The sequence below is a fragment of the Lathyrus oleraceus genome, chromosome 5 (genome assembly GCF_024323335.1).
Source record: "Lathyrus oleraceus cultivar Zhongwan6 chromosome 5, CAAS_Psat_ZW6_1.0, whole genome shotgun sequence".
NCBI lineage: Eukaryota > Viridiplantae > Streptophyta > Magnoliopsida > Fabales > Fabaceae > Lathyrus > Lathyrus oleraceus.
Genome location: NC_066583.1, coordinates 142,890,839 through 142,905,729, shown reverse-complemented (window position 1 = coordinate 142,905,729; position 14,891 = coordinate 142,890,839). Strand labels below are relative to the sequence as shown.

The 14,891-nt window shown below is 33.5% G+C and overlaps 1 protein-coding gene across 1 annotated transcript; it reads left to right on the top strand.

Moving 5' to 3' along the window:
- The first annotated feature begins 332 nt into the window (after positions 1-332).
- On the top strand, positions 333-6,863 carry LOC127078761 (respiratory burst oxidase homolog protein D). Its single transcript, XM_051019194.1, has 12 exons — positions 333-1,057; positions 1,286-1,448; positions 1,554-1,602; positions 1,784-1,897; positions 2,314-2,736; positions 3,254-3,637; positions 3,735-3,830; positions 4,100-4,215; positions 4,360-4,462; positions 4,648-4,721; positions 5,601-6,148; positions 6,267-6,863. Exons 1-12 carry the CDS (start codon positions 415-417, stop codon positions 6,374-6,376), a joined length of 2,823 nt encoding a protein of 940 aa, XP_050875151.1. The 5' UTR covers positions 333-414; the 3' UTR covers positions 6,377-6,863.
- Positions 6,864-14,891: the final 8,028 nt, after the last annotated feature.

The window sequence follows — 14,891 nt, the reverse complement described above, 5'->3', positions numbered from 1 at the left end:
CAATTAAAAGATCAAAATAAACATCGATCATAATACACGAACAAAAAGATATTAAACCATTAAAATAACATTAATAATTATTTTCGAAGTCATTTTTTATATTTTGAGTTATGTGCATTAAAATTACAAAGTGATGCACTCACTTAACTATACTCAATGCTCTAGGCACTATTAATAATAACATAAATAGAATTTTACCTAATATACTTTCAAAACTAGTACATGTAGTATGCTTTTATAGTAAAAATTAATAATTTGTGCTTGGCTGGCACTGATAATTCAACCTGGTTAAAGATTAAATGCAAGTATGCAACATAAAAAATACCATACAATATAATAATGTAATGCGATTGCTTTGAACTTTTTAAGAGAGAGAGTCCTGAAAAAGCACATTGTTTGTTACGGAGACAGATAATGGGAGCTGACGAAGTTGAAGGAGTTTCCGCAGATAATCACAATCGTGACTCCGATATAGAACTCATTGGCGTTCATACCGAAAGATTACCTCACAATGTTTCACTCAACAAAAGAAGAACTTCCAAATTGAAAGTTTCAAATTCAAGCTCTGCCATAGATCTTAGCCATGGCAAGTCACAAGAACAAGACGAAGAAAAAGAAGAAAAAGAAGATTATGTTGAAGTTACTATGGATATTCAAGGTGACTCTGTTGCTTTACACAGTGTTAAAACGGTTACTGGAAGTGGAAACAACGATGATGGTGAAGATGAGAAACGTGTTTTGCTTGGGAAAGGAATGGAGAAGAAAAGGTCTTTTGGTGCTTCCATTGTGCGAACTGCTTCGATTCGAATGAAGCATGTTTCTCAGGAGTTGAAGAGGTTAACTTCTTTTTCGAATTCGAAACAAGTTGGACATGAGAAGGTTTATGATAGGACTAAGTCTGCAGCTTCTCATGCTCTTGTAGGACTTAAGTTTATTAATAAGAAAACTGATGGTGATGATGGTGTTGGATGGTTTGAGGTTGAGAAACAGTTCGAGATTCTTACGAATTCGACCAGTGATGGTTTGCTTCATCGCTCTCTCTTTGCGAAATGCATAGGTATGAAAGAATTCAAATCCATCTGGTAGCGCCAAAAATTCTGATCGAAGGAAGGCCGACTTGTGTGATTACGTTGAATTAAGTCATTTTATGACATTATTATTGGGATCAATGTGTTAGTGTCGTGTCTGTGTTGTGTGTCTCTGTATGTGATTGAGAGATGTTTGTTGAATTGATATTAAGTATATATGTATGACATTTTTGAGAATGTTTTGGATTTTGATGTAGGGATGAACAAAGAATCTGAAGCATTTGCAGGTGAACTGTTTGATGCTATGTCTAGGAGGAGAAATATTCATGGAGATTCAATTAATAAGGCACAGTTGAAGGATTTTTGGGACCAGATTTCTGACCAGAGTTTTGATTCTAGGCTTAGAACATTCTTTGACATGTACTAATTCTTAGTTTTTTTTCTTCTCTTTATTATGAATATATAAAAAAGAAAGAAAAAAGAGTATGCATTGAATGCACTGAAGTGTATTAATTTGGAATGTAGGGTTGATAAAGACGCTGATGGCAGAATCACTGAAGAAGAAATTAAACAGGTATGAAATCATAAATTCACCACCGACTATTAAGGGAACTGAAATGTCAAGTTTCTGCTACCCAAAATTTCACTTTTTAGTTTCATTGACTGATAAAACTAGTACTACTTTTTTAGTATGATTTTTTGTACATATCAGAATTGGATTATTCTTAATCATGAGTTCAATTATATGTTGTCAGATTATTTGCCTTAGTGCCACTACAAACAAACTGTCAAACATACAGAAGCAGGCAGAGGAATATGCTGCTTTGATCATGGAAGAACTAGACCCTGATGGTACAGGATTTATCATGGTAATTATTACATATTATGTTAGTGTGGAGATCCATTTACTAATGAGTAAACACTCAATTTGGTATCTAAATGTTCGAGGAAGTGTCAGTGTCCTTGAATTAATCAAAGCTTCAATATCATCCCTGAATTTGTATTATGTTAGTAGGAGTAACTTTTACGCACCAAACTGATAAAGGGAAGAATCGTTCAACAACTAAAGACACTAACAAAAGACGCATCTGTGGACTAAACTATTTGGCAAAGTACACATTTGGGAATGCTTTTGTAATTTTGATACATTTAATTTAAGGACTATAATGACACTGCCTGACATATTCAAGGACGTAAATGGTTGTTTAGTCATTTACAAATATAGTTTCTCATTTTTGCCATCCCTACTTCTTTAGACATTCGGTGTTTATTGTTTGGAATACAGGTAAATGACCTAGAGATACTCTTGTTGCATGGACCAACTCATTCTACAAGAGGAGATAGTAAGTACTTGAGCCAAATGCTAAGCATAAAGCTTAAGGCTACTTATGAATACAATCCTGTTAGGAAGAGGTATAGAGATGCCATTTACTTTCTGCAGGACAATTGGCAAAGAACTTGGATACTGGTACTATGGATTGGTGTTATGTGTGGTCTATTTGCCTACAAATTCATGCAGTACAGAAGGAAAGCTGCCTATGAGGTTATGGGTCATTGTGTGTGCATGGCTAAAGGTGCAGCTGAGACACTCAAATTGAACATGGCAATTATCTTGTTACCTGTTTGCCGAAACACCATCACATGGCTTAGGAACAAGACCAAACTCGGCATTGCTGTTCCTTTTGATGACAACCTCAACTTCCACAAGGTAAATTTTACAACTGGTTGTTCATTCAAGAGTGGCAAGGAGAGAAAACTAATCCATAAAATATTTTGCGAGTAAATGGTGCATGGTTATCTGTATCTTATGTTACATGGAGTCAGATCTCAATTCGATACAAAATTAAATCCAGCCAGTACGAATCTCTGGTGTGTATCTATTTGGACATGAATCTCGTATTGCATCCTAGTTCATTCTAATAGGAATCACGACTTAAACTTAGTGCAACCATCCACTTTTGTTTTTGTCAATTTTGCATAAGCAATCACTTTTCTTTTGTCATTTGATATATAACTTGAATCTTGAATTATGTTGAAGTTCATATATGATATATATCAGCTTATAGTTTTGTTTTCACTTATTTTTAACTTAAGAATGGTGTATTATCATCGTCAATGTATCTTATGATTTTTAATAAAGATTCAATTCATGATTCGGGGAAAATATTTTCATTCAAGATATGTATCTTGATTTCATAAGCATGAATGGTGAGTGCTTTTTACAGGTGATAGCTGTGGCTATAGCAATTGGAGTTGGTGTACATGCTGTTTATCATCTTACTTGTGACTTCCCTCGCCTTCTTCATGCAAATAGTGAAAAGTACAAGCTGATGGAACCATTTTTCGGAAACCAACCATCAAATTATTGGCATTTTGTGAAATCATGGGAAGGGGTCACAGGGATTTTAATGGTTGTTTTAATGACAATAGCCTTCACACTGGCTAGTCCTTGGTTAAGGAGAGGAAGGGTTAAGCTACCAAAACCCCTCAATAGTCTAACTGGTTTCAATGCTTTTTGGTATTCTCACCATCTCTTTGTATTTGTCTATATCCTTTTGGTTGTGCATGGAATCAAACTTTACTTGACTAAGGAATGGTACAAGAAAACGGTTAGCACCTTAATTCAGTTAACTTTTTTCTTCCTTTTTATCTATTTTCTCAGCTAATTCATATATTTTAAGAAACTTTATTGTGTGTGTTTTGCAGACTTGGATGTATTTGGCTATTCCCATCATCATTTATGCATTGGAAAGACTGACTCGAGCACTCAGATCAAGCATCAAGCCTGTGAGAATATTAAAGGTTAGTGTTGAATGTTGAATTACTCATGAAGAAACACATGAAGGATTTAAAATTTTGTTATCAAATTCATTCATACATATAAATTACAGCATATTGGTATTATTGATATAGCACTCAATAGATAAATCAAGTATTGTGTACCTGGAATTCTGAAGGATTTTTTTTTAATTAAATATCTTTTAGCTAATATATGAAAATTTGATACATAAAAGAGCGAAAACAAAATCTCAGAATGCATGTCTGACCAAATTTTTATGTCATATTTGAAGGTGGCTGTTTATCCTGGAAATGTCTTGGCACTTCATATGTCAAAGCCTCAGGGGTTTAGATACAAGAGTGGACAATACATGTTTATAAACTGTGCTGCTGTCTCTCCATTTGAATGGTACTATGAATTTGAAGAAACATAATTAGCTCTTTTTGCTATATGAAATGTTGCATCAAAATACTACCTTCTATTTTTTCTGTTCCTTCTATTTTGCAAAACACCTAATTCCTATGGTGTTAAATATTGTTCATGCTTTCACAGGCATCCATTTTCCATAACCTCTGCTCCAGGAGATGATTACCTTAGTGTTCACATCAGAACATTAGGCGACTGGACTCGGAGTCTCAGAGTCAAATTCTCAGAGGTGTGAATTCAGGTTAACTTTTGTATATGGATAGTAGATATGTTTAACTATGACTTCTCATCTCCAAAAATACTTACTGGTAATATTAATTAAAGATATATTTGAAAGGAAACGAAAGTATCCCATAAATTGTAATTTGTGGCTTCTCTTTGTGACTAACTAGATTATTGCTTTGGTTCTTTCAGAGCTGCCTTCCACCAACCCATGGGAAGAGTGGACTTCTAAGAGCTGAATGCATGCAAGGGGATACCAGTCCAAGGTAATACTTACTATCTTTGCTTCTAAATATAAGTTTTTTTATGTCTATTTACTTTAGAGACTACAAATTTATTTAACCCAAGTGATATTTTTTAATTAAAAAGATAGATAGACTGATATATTGTGTTAATTTTAAGGGGAAATTACCCCACCTCTTTTGAGGTACGTTAAGATGGCATTGATATCCCTCATCTATTTTTAAAATATACACTCATTTTTAAATTTATATATTAACGGAAGTTTCTATTGATCGGAAAAATATCGTAGATAAATATCATAAATACTTACGGTTTTGTTCTGTCACTAAAAACTAGATTAGCCCTTAAAAAAATATTAGTGCATAATTTAAAACTAAAAGAGAATATCATTGTCTTTTTAATATACAGAGGATGTAATTGTAATTTCCCCTAATTTTAATATACATTTAGTGTTACCTAATATTTGAAGCACTATGTGGATAGCAAATAGGTAAGACTTTGAAATTTATTCACAAAAAAACATAGATTATTTGTCTCGTATAGTTTAGATGAGAATAAATAACATAGTTATCGACATTACCGATGCATGCAACAATAACAATAGCACCGTGTCCTATTTGCTTACGATTTTTATTATCCTAATGGCTAAAAGGAATTGGTTGTTGTATTTGAAATTTACACTTCTTTATTAATATTGTCAAAACAAAAAGATAGCGAAAATGGACGCTTGTGTTGAAAATTACTATTATTGTTGTTAGCTTAATAGGTAATCAACTCAGCCCAACATTCTAATTAGTTTTGGAATGAATTAGGTGACATTGTTTAGTAGTGACACTTAAAATTTATAATATAGTTTATTGCTTAATGACTAACAAATGATGCTTAATTATTCTACTATGCAGTACTCTTCCTAAAGTATTGATTGATGGTCCTTATGGAGCGCCTGCACAGGACTACAAACAATATGAAGTGGTTTTACTTGTAGGCCTAGGAATTGGGGCTACCCCAATGATAAGTATATTGAAGGACATAGTTAATAATTTCAAGGCAATGGAAGAAGAGGAAGGGAGTACTATAGAGGAGGGAACAAGTGCTAAATCACCAAGACCATCACAGAATAAGAAAACTGGGTTGAGTAACTTTAAAACTAAGAGGGCTTATTTTTACTGGGTGACTAGAGAACAGGGTTCATTTGATTGGTTTAAAGGAGTAATGAATGAAGTGGCTGAGGACGATCATAGGGGAGTAATTGAACTTCACAATTATTGTACTAGTGTCTATGAAGAAGGCGATGCTCGCTCTGCTCTTATTGCTATGCTTCAATCACTTAACCATGCTAAAAATGGTGTTGATATCGTCTCTGGAACACGCGTCAAGTCTCACTTTGCTAAACCTAATTGGCGCAGCGTCTACAAGCGCATTGCACTTAATCATCCACAAACGCGAGTCGGTAAGTTCCCATTCTTCAACTAAACATTTAAATCTAGTATCATCTGCACTGCAAGAATAAATCAAGCAAGCATGATATAATGTGTGCGTCACTAAGGAGTGTGATTTATGTAATGCAGGGGTGTTTTACTGTGGGCCACCGGCAATTACTAAAGAGCTACGTCAATTAGCTTCAGATTTTTCTCGCAATACAACCACCAAATATGATTTCCACAAGGAAAATTTTTAGTAATTATGGTGGACATTAATTAGTGAATAGAAAAAACGATGTGGGAACATGATGGCCTTCCACTTTTGTCCCACTACTAGGCCACTACTATATGATAGAGATGGGACCATATGTCTTTGACATAGTGATAATATTTAAAACGTGTTTGTGTCCTTCTATCGCAATTTTCACAGCTTTGAATAATAACGATGAAAGTTGGTGTATGTTAGTTTAAGTTGTGTTTGGACACCAAATAGGGAAGGAAAGGTTTGATTGAATTGCGACAGCTTCAACGCGTCAGCGGGACATGCCTCAGCAATTGGATCAAAGAGAGACTGGGGACTGAATACACACAATTTAGGCCATGTAAATGAGTGGTTACTTCTTGTAGTTAGGCCTTTAAGGGGGACTATATTAAGCATGTTTTTAATGATATAAATACGTGTGTAAGTGTTTGAGAGAATAGTTTATGATAATAATTTATAGAAAAATAGTACATTACTCACTATCTTTGTAGCTTATTTTATTTGGTCTTTTAAAGCATCCAGATATTTGATTGGTGGGAATAAAATTATATACACTATAAATATACTTTTATAAGTATTATAAATACACAAACGATAAAATGATATATCATTTTTAAATAAAAATTTAGAAATTACAAAGCTATATCATTGTTATTTATCCAAAACATTAAAAATAAGTCATCATTTACTAATTATAATTGCTCTTTAAGAACATCACAATGGTAAACTCAAACTGAGTTTTTTTTTTGTATGTACACATCTTTTATGATATAGCAATAGAAGGTTCTTCATCAATGTTTTCATTCTATTGATTAACTAAATTTGCTACAAGTATGCATTTATATATGCATCGTATTTTATAAAGAAGACAAAATATGTTCGTTGCCTAACTAATATTCTCCGACAAAATCAAAATGGCTGGTAAGAAGTGACCTTGAATTTGGACTTGAGATCCTCAAATACAAAGGGGCCAAAGGTTTGGTCAAGCTGAAGAATTTAACTTGCCATTCCATATCTGACATTTTCTATATTTTTAAATTGTTAAAATTGTTTATGATTGAAAATTGTATGGAATTTTTAATTAAAATTTTTCAGCAGGCAAAATTGAAATTTTTGATAGTATATTTTGAATTTTTGGTGTATCGGAAATTTTAAAATTTTCAGTAAGTTGCAAATATTATGGGAATTTCCAAATTTATCTTTTTATACCGGAAATTTTAACCTAAGTGAAATTTTCGGTAATGTTATTTATTTGAAATTTTAAATGCTCAGAATTTTACCGACAATTTTGGACGACTGTGATTGTACCGACAATTTTTGTATGGTCCAGAGTAAATGTAAAGTTGTATAAATAAGGGGAGGGTGTCACCTGTTGTTTGATAAAAACACCTCAAAAAATGTCTCTTCCTCAATTTTTTATTAAGGCAGAAGTTTACTTCAACGAAACTTCACCTCTCGTAGAGTTTTGGCTTCCGGATGACACCACATATCTCGTTGTCTTGACGTCAAAGTTGAATGAATTGATGCCTGATACCGAAAACAGAAAGGTGAGAAAGATCGAGTTTTGTGAAGATTGAATTGATATTGACGGGAGGGTGAAATACAACCTTATTGAGTTGAAGACCGATGAAGATGTGAAGGATATGTGGAGATCATTTCGCCATAGGTTAACAAAGTGGTTGATCGAGTTAGAAGCTAAATTTCAAGGTTCGCTGACAACATAATTAAGATGATGAAACTTCCAGAATCATCTGGTAGTGTCTAGGTTTTCTTATTTATTATTGTTTTTTTAAGTCATGTAATCCATTGTCAAATGCTAGTTTATGTTGATGTTGCATCAATGAGAGGTCAAAAATATTATCTAATAAAAAGTTCTGATGAAGATGTTTGAGTAATATACAAATAATACATAATATACAAAAGAGGTCTAAATAGGCCTCCACGGGCTATGTGTGCAGTCCGAGATAATTTAGTATAAACATCCCCATATGGATTCACCAAACCCATGAGGTTATCCATAATAATTGCAATCATCTGAAGGCGCTACTGGTCGTCTCCATCTTCTGTAGGAGGCGGCGACGACACCATGTCATCGACAGGTACCCTAACATCAGAAGGCCCAACATCATTTATATGCTCGACATATGGGATGATGTGAGGGTGTGCCGGTCTAAGTAACCATCCTCACACTGCGAGGGGTACTGAACCGTAATTGCTCAATCTCTAATGGCATAACCAGAACTGTTGAAGTTACTCTAAAACCACCAATCAATTCCCGCAGATGGTATATCCAAAACTGGTCATGGGATGCTTTGAACATAACCATACTGTCGCAAACACCTCTCAAGCAAGTGTCTAGTAACCTTGGTCTCCCACCGCATATAACCTGAATATAATAAAGACTCATCGAACTCACAATGTAATCTATAATCAATATATGGTGTCCATATAACATCATCTACAGTCAGCGCATTGAGCCTCCTCCTATACTCATCAACACCATAGGGATGTGACTGCCTGACCCATCATCTCCTCGCCCGTGGGGACCCCACTGTGAGTGTTGCACCTTTTGTCACAGATGGTGGGGAAATGCCTATATATCTAGCACTGATATCAAAACACAGACACAACAAATAACAATTAAGAAATGATATTCATAACATTTAAATAAGAAATGAACAACAAATAATAATTTCAAGTATACTTGTAACATACTCAAATAACCAGCAAGTTGTTTGGTCTTAAATACTATCGCCACTCCAAGTGTTGTATACAAAATGGTCAACGAAGAACACCCCCAAGTCCAACTAGTAACGTCTAAGCTATTGAATAGGCACACGTATTGGGCGTCAATATAAACACATGACTTGTCCGTCGAGAGAGTACATGCTACTAGATGTAGCATGTACACCATAGTGGTAGCCACATAACTCTGAGCCGCAACAAGCTCATCGTACCTTCCTGAAGCCAAGACATACGAAGGTGAACGCCCTGATTGAAGACAAAATCTTTTTTCACGACCTCCTCAGAAACCCTGAAATCTCGTGCAACCGTCATACATGCAAGCGACGGGCTAAGAACAGGAGTCGTCCAAAATCTTTCGCCGATGGGGAGATAGAACAATGAGGAGACATCATCCAGAGTGATAGTCATCTCCCTAAATAGAAGATGAAATAAAGATGTCTCCTTGTGCCATCTCTCAACAAAATCAGTAAGTAGTGGAGCATCGAGCATGGTGAGAGAGCAGTGAGCAAAATCAAGGAGCTCAAACTCACGTACAATCCATTTCACCTCCTCAGGCATCAGAATCTTCAGGAAGTTCTTCAGCTTTCGACCCGTGCGATGTCACCTTTAGTGGGATAAGGTACTGTAACAATTTTTTTTTAAAAAACTGATCAATTAACTTCCATGCCACAATAATAAACAATTAAAGTTAAACATAAAAGATATATACATATCCCTGCCATTGTTGATACGCCACATGGTCAGCATACTCAATAAGCATTGAGCGATGAATGGGTCATATAGGGAATCCTCTATTAGTGTGCGCATATGGTTCGTTTGAAGGAGTTGTAAGCTATTTGTTAGCAGTAACAAATGAGATTAGATAAACAACAACATCATCTGGCTAGACAACCTCAACAACCATCTCATTAGAAACCACCTCAACAACGACCAACTCATCAACAACCACCTCATATGCAACAACAGTATCTGGATGGACCACCTCATCTTTGGGCTGCTTAACTGATTGTACCGGTCGTCGTCGAATGCTACGAGATGCTCAGAATTGACCTTGCTCAGCCAACCATCTCCAATGTGAAGTGGTTTGAACCACTCGTCCAACCCGTATCTGGGAAGACTCAGCCTCAATAGCCATAACTTGTTCTGCCGCTCTATTTGTTGCTCTGCCAACAAAAGTGTTGTCTCTGCCTCTGTATTTCACTGCAAAAGAAGGAAAAAAAAAATTATTAACTACCGAAAATTATGAAATTTTCGATAAAAAACAAAAAATTTATAATCACTAAAAATTCTGAAATTTTCGATAAAAAATGAAGTTTTTATAACTAATGGAAGTTCTGAAATTTTCGGTAAAAAATAAAGTTTTTATAACCATCGAAAATTCTGAAATTTCTGGGAATCTCTAAGTGATTTTGTATCATAAATTTTAAAATTTTCGGTTAAAATGTTTTCATTAATACCATAAATTTTGAAATTTCTGATACAAAATCACAGAAATTTTGTAATTTACGGTAAAAAACGTACTGATCATGAAATATTCGGTAGAAGAAACGAAACTTCCAGTATCTCCCCAGAGAAATCAAATTCGTGTCTGACAATTATAAATTTCGAAAATAAGTGATTTTTTTTTGCAGGGGCTGTATTATGTATTCTTACAAAATTGGGGGGTGTCAGGTTCAAGTGTGTGCGTGCGTGTGTGTGTGGGGGGGGGGGGGGGGGGGGGTTGTCAAGTTAAATGCTCATCAAACTGTCTAGTGGCAAGAATAGGAACATGTTGAATGATCAACTTCTTTAAAATGACTCTTTCTAGTACAAAATGAATATTAAGATCAACGTGTTTAGTGTGGGTATGAAACACTAGATTATGGGCTAGCGTAATTGCGCTAAAGTTATTACATAGCAGTGTATGAGGTTTAATGGAATACATAGCTTAGTTAACATGGATTCTAGCCATAGTAGCTCAAAGGTAGTGTGAGTTAAGATGCAGGACTATGCAGCTACACTATATCCAACAATAAAGAGTTGTTTTTTAGAAATCCATGATAAAATATTGGGTCTAAAAAATACGTACGAGCTAGAAGTGGACCTATGCTCATCTAGATCACCAGCTCATTCAGGATCACTGTAGACTCTTAAAAAAGTGTGTGAGCTGGTGTAGAAGAGGATAAAAGTAAGCCATGAGAGAAAGTGCCACTGAGGTAACTTAAGATTCTTTTTACAAAAAAAAAAAGAGAATCGAGAAGAGAAGATGTGAACTGACATGCTTTATTCACACTAAAATCTATGTATAGCCTAATTAAGATAACATATTTAAGGGAAATTACAACGAATATGTACAACTGGGGATAAAAAAAAGCAATTGAACCATGTTTGCTTAGTTTACAATTTCTTAACATAGGCATATGGACTCCATTAACACCATTATGTTTTTCTCTAACAAAAAAGGTCTTTTATAAAGTTAGACTAAGTGAGTAGTATGAGTTCATTTGTATGGTAATTAACTTCTTTGCGCAAAGGTATTCAGGCATACCCATTGTTTTAAGGCAAAGGTAACATTCAAATTGTTTATGATGAAGCAAAGAAGAGATTGTCTTAAACAATTTGAAGATAGTCTCATTAACAATTTGAATGTTTATGATGAAGCAAAAAAGAGATTGTCTTAAACAATTTGAACATGAGACTCAAATTCTTGAAGAGTGAGAGTATTGAGATATCAGGTACAATAGAGTATTAACACTTTGTGGGACATGGGAGACATTTTTACACGACAGACAACTCAGACCCATAATCAATAGGAAACAATGGAGGAAAGGATAACTTTGTTCATTGAAAGTAAATTTTTTGGAGATAAAGACTTTATCCTTCTTACTAAGACATTTGATGCCTTTGTGTTGAGAAGGCACACATAGAAATATACATTATACAATTTTAAACTCTAAATTGTGTTTGTTATATGGTCTTAATAAAGGAAAACAAGAACATCCAAAAACCTTAAGGATTTATAATTAAGTATTTTGTTATAAAGAGCATGAATGGGATAATAGAACTTATTGTTGCAGAAGTTAGTAACCTGTTAATGACATAAACATAAGCAACAAATTGTGATCCCAAAATTCCAATGGCATGGAAGCATGTGACAATAATGTTAGGCCCATATCAATAATATGTCCATGCTTGCACTTAATTGTACCATTTTGATGAGAAATGTGAGGATACACGAGTCTATGAGAAATACCTAACTCATCTAAGTATTTTGTAAAGAGACTAAAATCTCCCTCATATTCAGGATGGATAGCTTTGATAGTAGTGTTAAACTGAATTTTTACAAAGGTATAAAGACAACTTAAAAACATTAAGGGACGAGTATTGCTTATCATCAATACGACTGCATTATAAATCGTATTGCTTATCATCAACTTTACCACTCGGTTTTTAAAAAAATCGCATTGCTTATAAATCAATACGACTGCATTATAAATCGTATTGCTTATCATCAACTTTACCACTCAGTTTAAAAAAAAATCGACGAGTATTGTGTAAAGGTCATGAGTTCGATTCCCATGAGTACCTTTTCGGAATTCTGAAATCGCGAAAACACACGTCCCTTCGGTTTTGACATTTCACTATCAGGTATACCACTTTCAACTCGGTTTTCTTATAAAATCGATGGGTAAAACAATTTTGAGTTTATTAAATCTAACATGGATTAATTATTTCACTAAACCCTATGCTGAATATATAACTTCTCAAAATTGGTTAGAAAAATAATTATATGAACAATTGTGTTATATTTGAAGAACAACTTACATTGATTAATGATTTTGAAGCATCATGTAACTCATCACTCATCTCACGTTCTTTCATGGTTAAAATATCTTCAATGTTTCAAGTTCTTTATTCAACACTTAATTTTCTAATAATTCATTCTTGAAAGCATAAAATTTGATGCTTTGAAAAATGAAGAAATATGGAATAAAGTTGAATAAAAACTAGAAGTATTGGAGATATTTTAATCATCAAAGCGCATGAGATAAATGCTGAGTTACAGAACGCTAGAAAGCATTAATAACTGGAAGATATGTTTCTAATACAACATAATTTTTCATATGATTATTTCCAAAATCAATTTAATAGGTTACATGTTCAAAAATGGGTTAATGAAACAAACAATCGACATTAGATATAATAAACTCAACTCGACGGAACAAGATAAGAGTTGCACAATGAATCACAAAAAAACATAATCTCAATACCAATATCAATCTCAAACTCAAACACAATAACAACAACTAAACTATGACATATAGATTTAATAAACTCAACTAAAAAATGTCAATTTATATTAAACAACAACACAAAAAAATAATCAACAACAACATCAAGAACAACAACACCAATAAATAACCTCTAAGGCTTAGGGTCTCAACAATAAGAACAACAACATCAACAAAAACAACATCAATAAACCTATAACATAAATCTGTTTAATTGGCAACAACAATAACAACAACAACAAGATTAAGCCTTTAGGGTTTAGGGTCTCAATAACAAGTCTCAACAACAAGAACAACAACACCAAAAGCAACATCAATAAATCTATAACATAAATTTGTTTAAACATAAAAAACAACAAGAGAAAACCTATACGGTTTTGGATCTCAATAACAATTTAATAGGTTACATGTTCAAAAATGGGTTAATGAAACAAACAATCGACATTAGATATAATAAACTCGACGAAACAAGATAAGAGTTGCACAAAGAATCACAAAAAAAAACATAATCTCAATATCAATATCAATCTCAAACTCAAACACAATAACAACAACTAAACTATGACATATAGATTTAATAAACTCAACTAAAAAATGTCAATTTATATTAAACAACAACACAAAAAAAATAATCAACAACAACATCAAGAACAACAACACCAATAAACAACCTCTAAGGCTTAGGGTCTCAACAATAAGAACAACAACATCAACAAAAACAACATCAATAAACCTATAACATAAATCTGTTTAATTGGCAACAACAATAACAACAACAACAAGATTAAGCCTTTAGGGTTTAGGGTCTCAATAACAAGTCTCAACAACAAGAACAACAACACCAAAAGCAACATCAATAAATCTATAACATAAATTTGTTTAAACATAAAAAACAACAAGAGAAAACCTATACGGTTTTGGATCTCAATAACAATTTAATAGGTTACATGTTCAAAAATGGGTTAATGAAACAAACAATCGACATTAGATATAATAAACTCGACGAAACAAGATAAGAGTTGCACAAAGAATCACAAAAAAAAACATAATCTCAATATCAATATCAATCTCAAACTCAAACACAATAACAACAACTAAACTATGACATATAGATTTAATAAACTCAACTAAAAAATGTCAATTTATATTAAACAACAACACAAAAAAAATAATCAACAACAACATCAAGAACAACAACACCAATAAACAACCTCTAAGGTTTAGGGTCTCAACAATAAGAACAACAACATCAACAAAAACAACATCAATAAACCTATAACATAAATCTGTTTAATTGGCAACAATAATAATAACAACAACAAGATTAAGCCTTTAGGGTTTAGGGTCTCAATAACAAGTCTCAACAACAAGAACAACAACACCAAAAACAACATCAATAAATCTATAACATAAATTTGTTTAAACATAAAAAACAACAAGAGAAAACCTCTACGATTTTGGATCTCAACAACAACAACAACAATATGAATAATG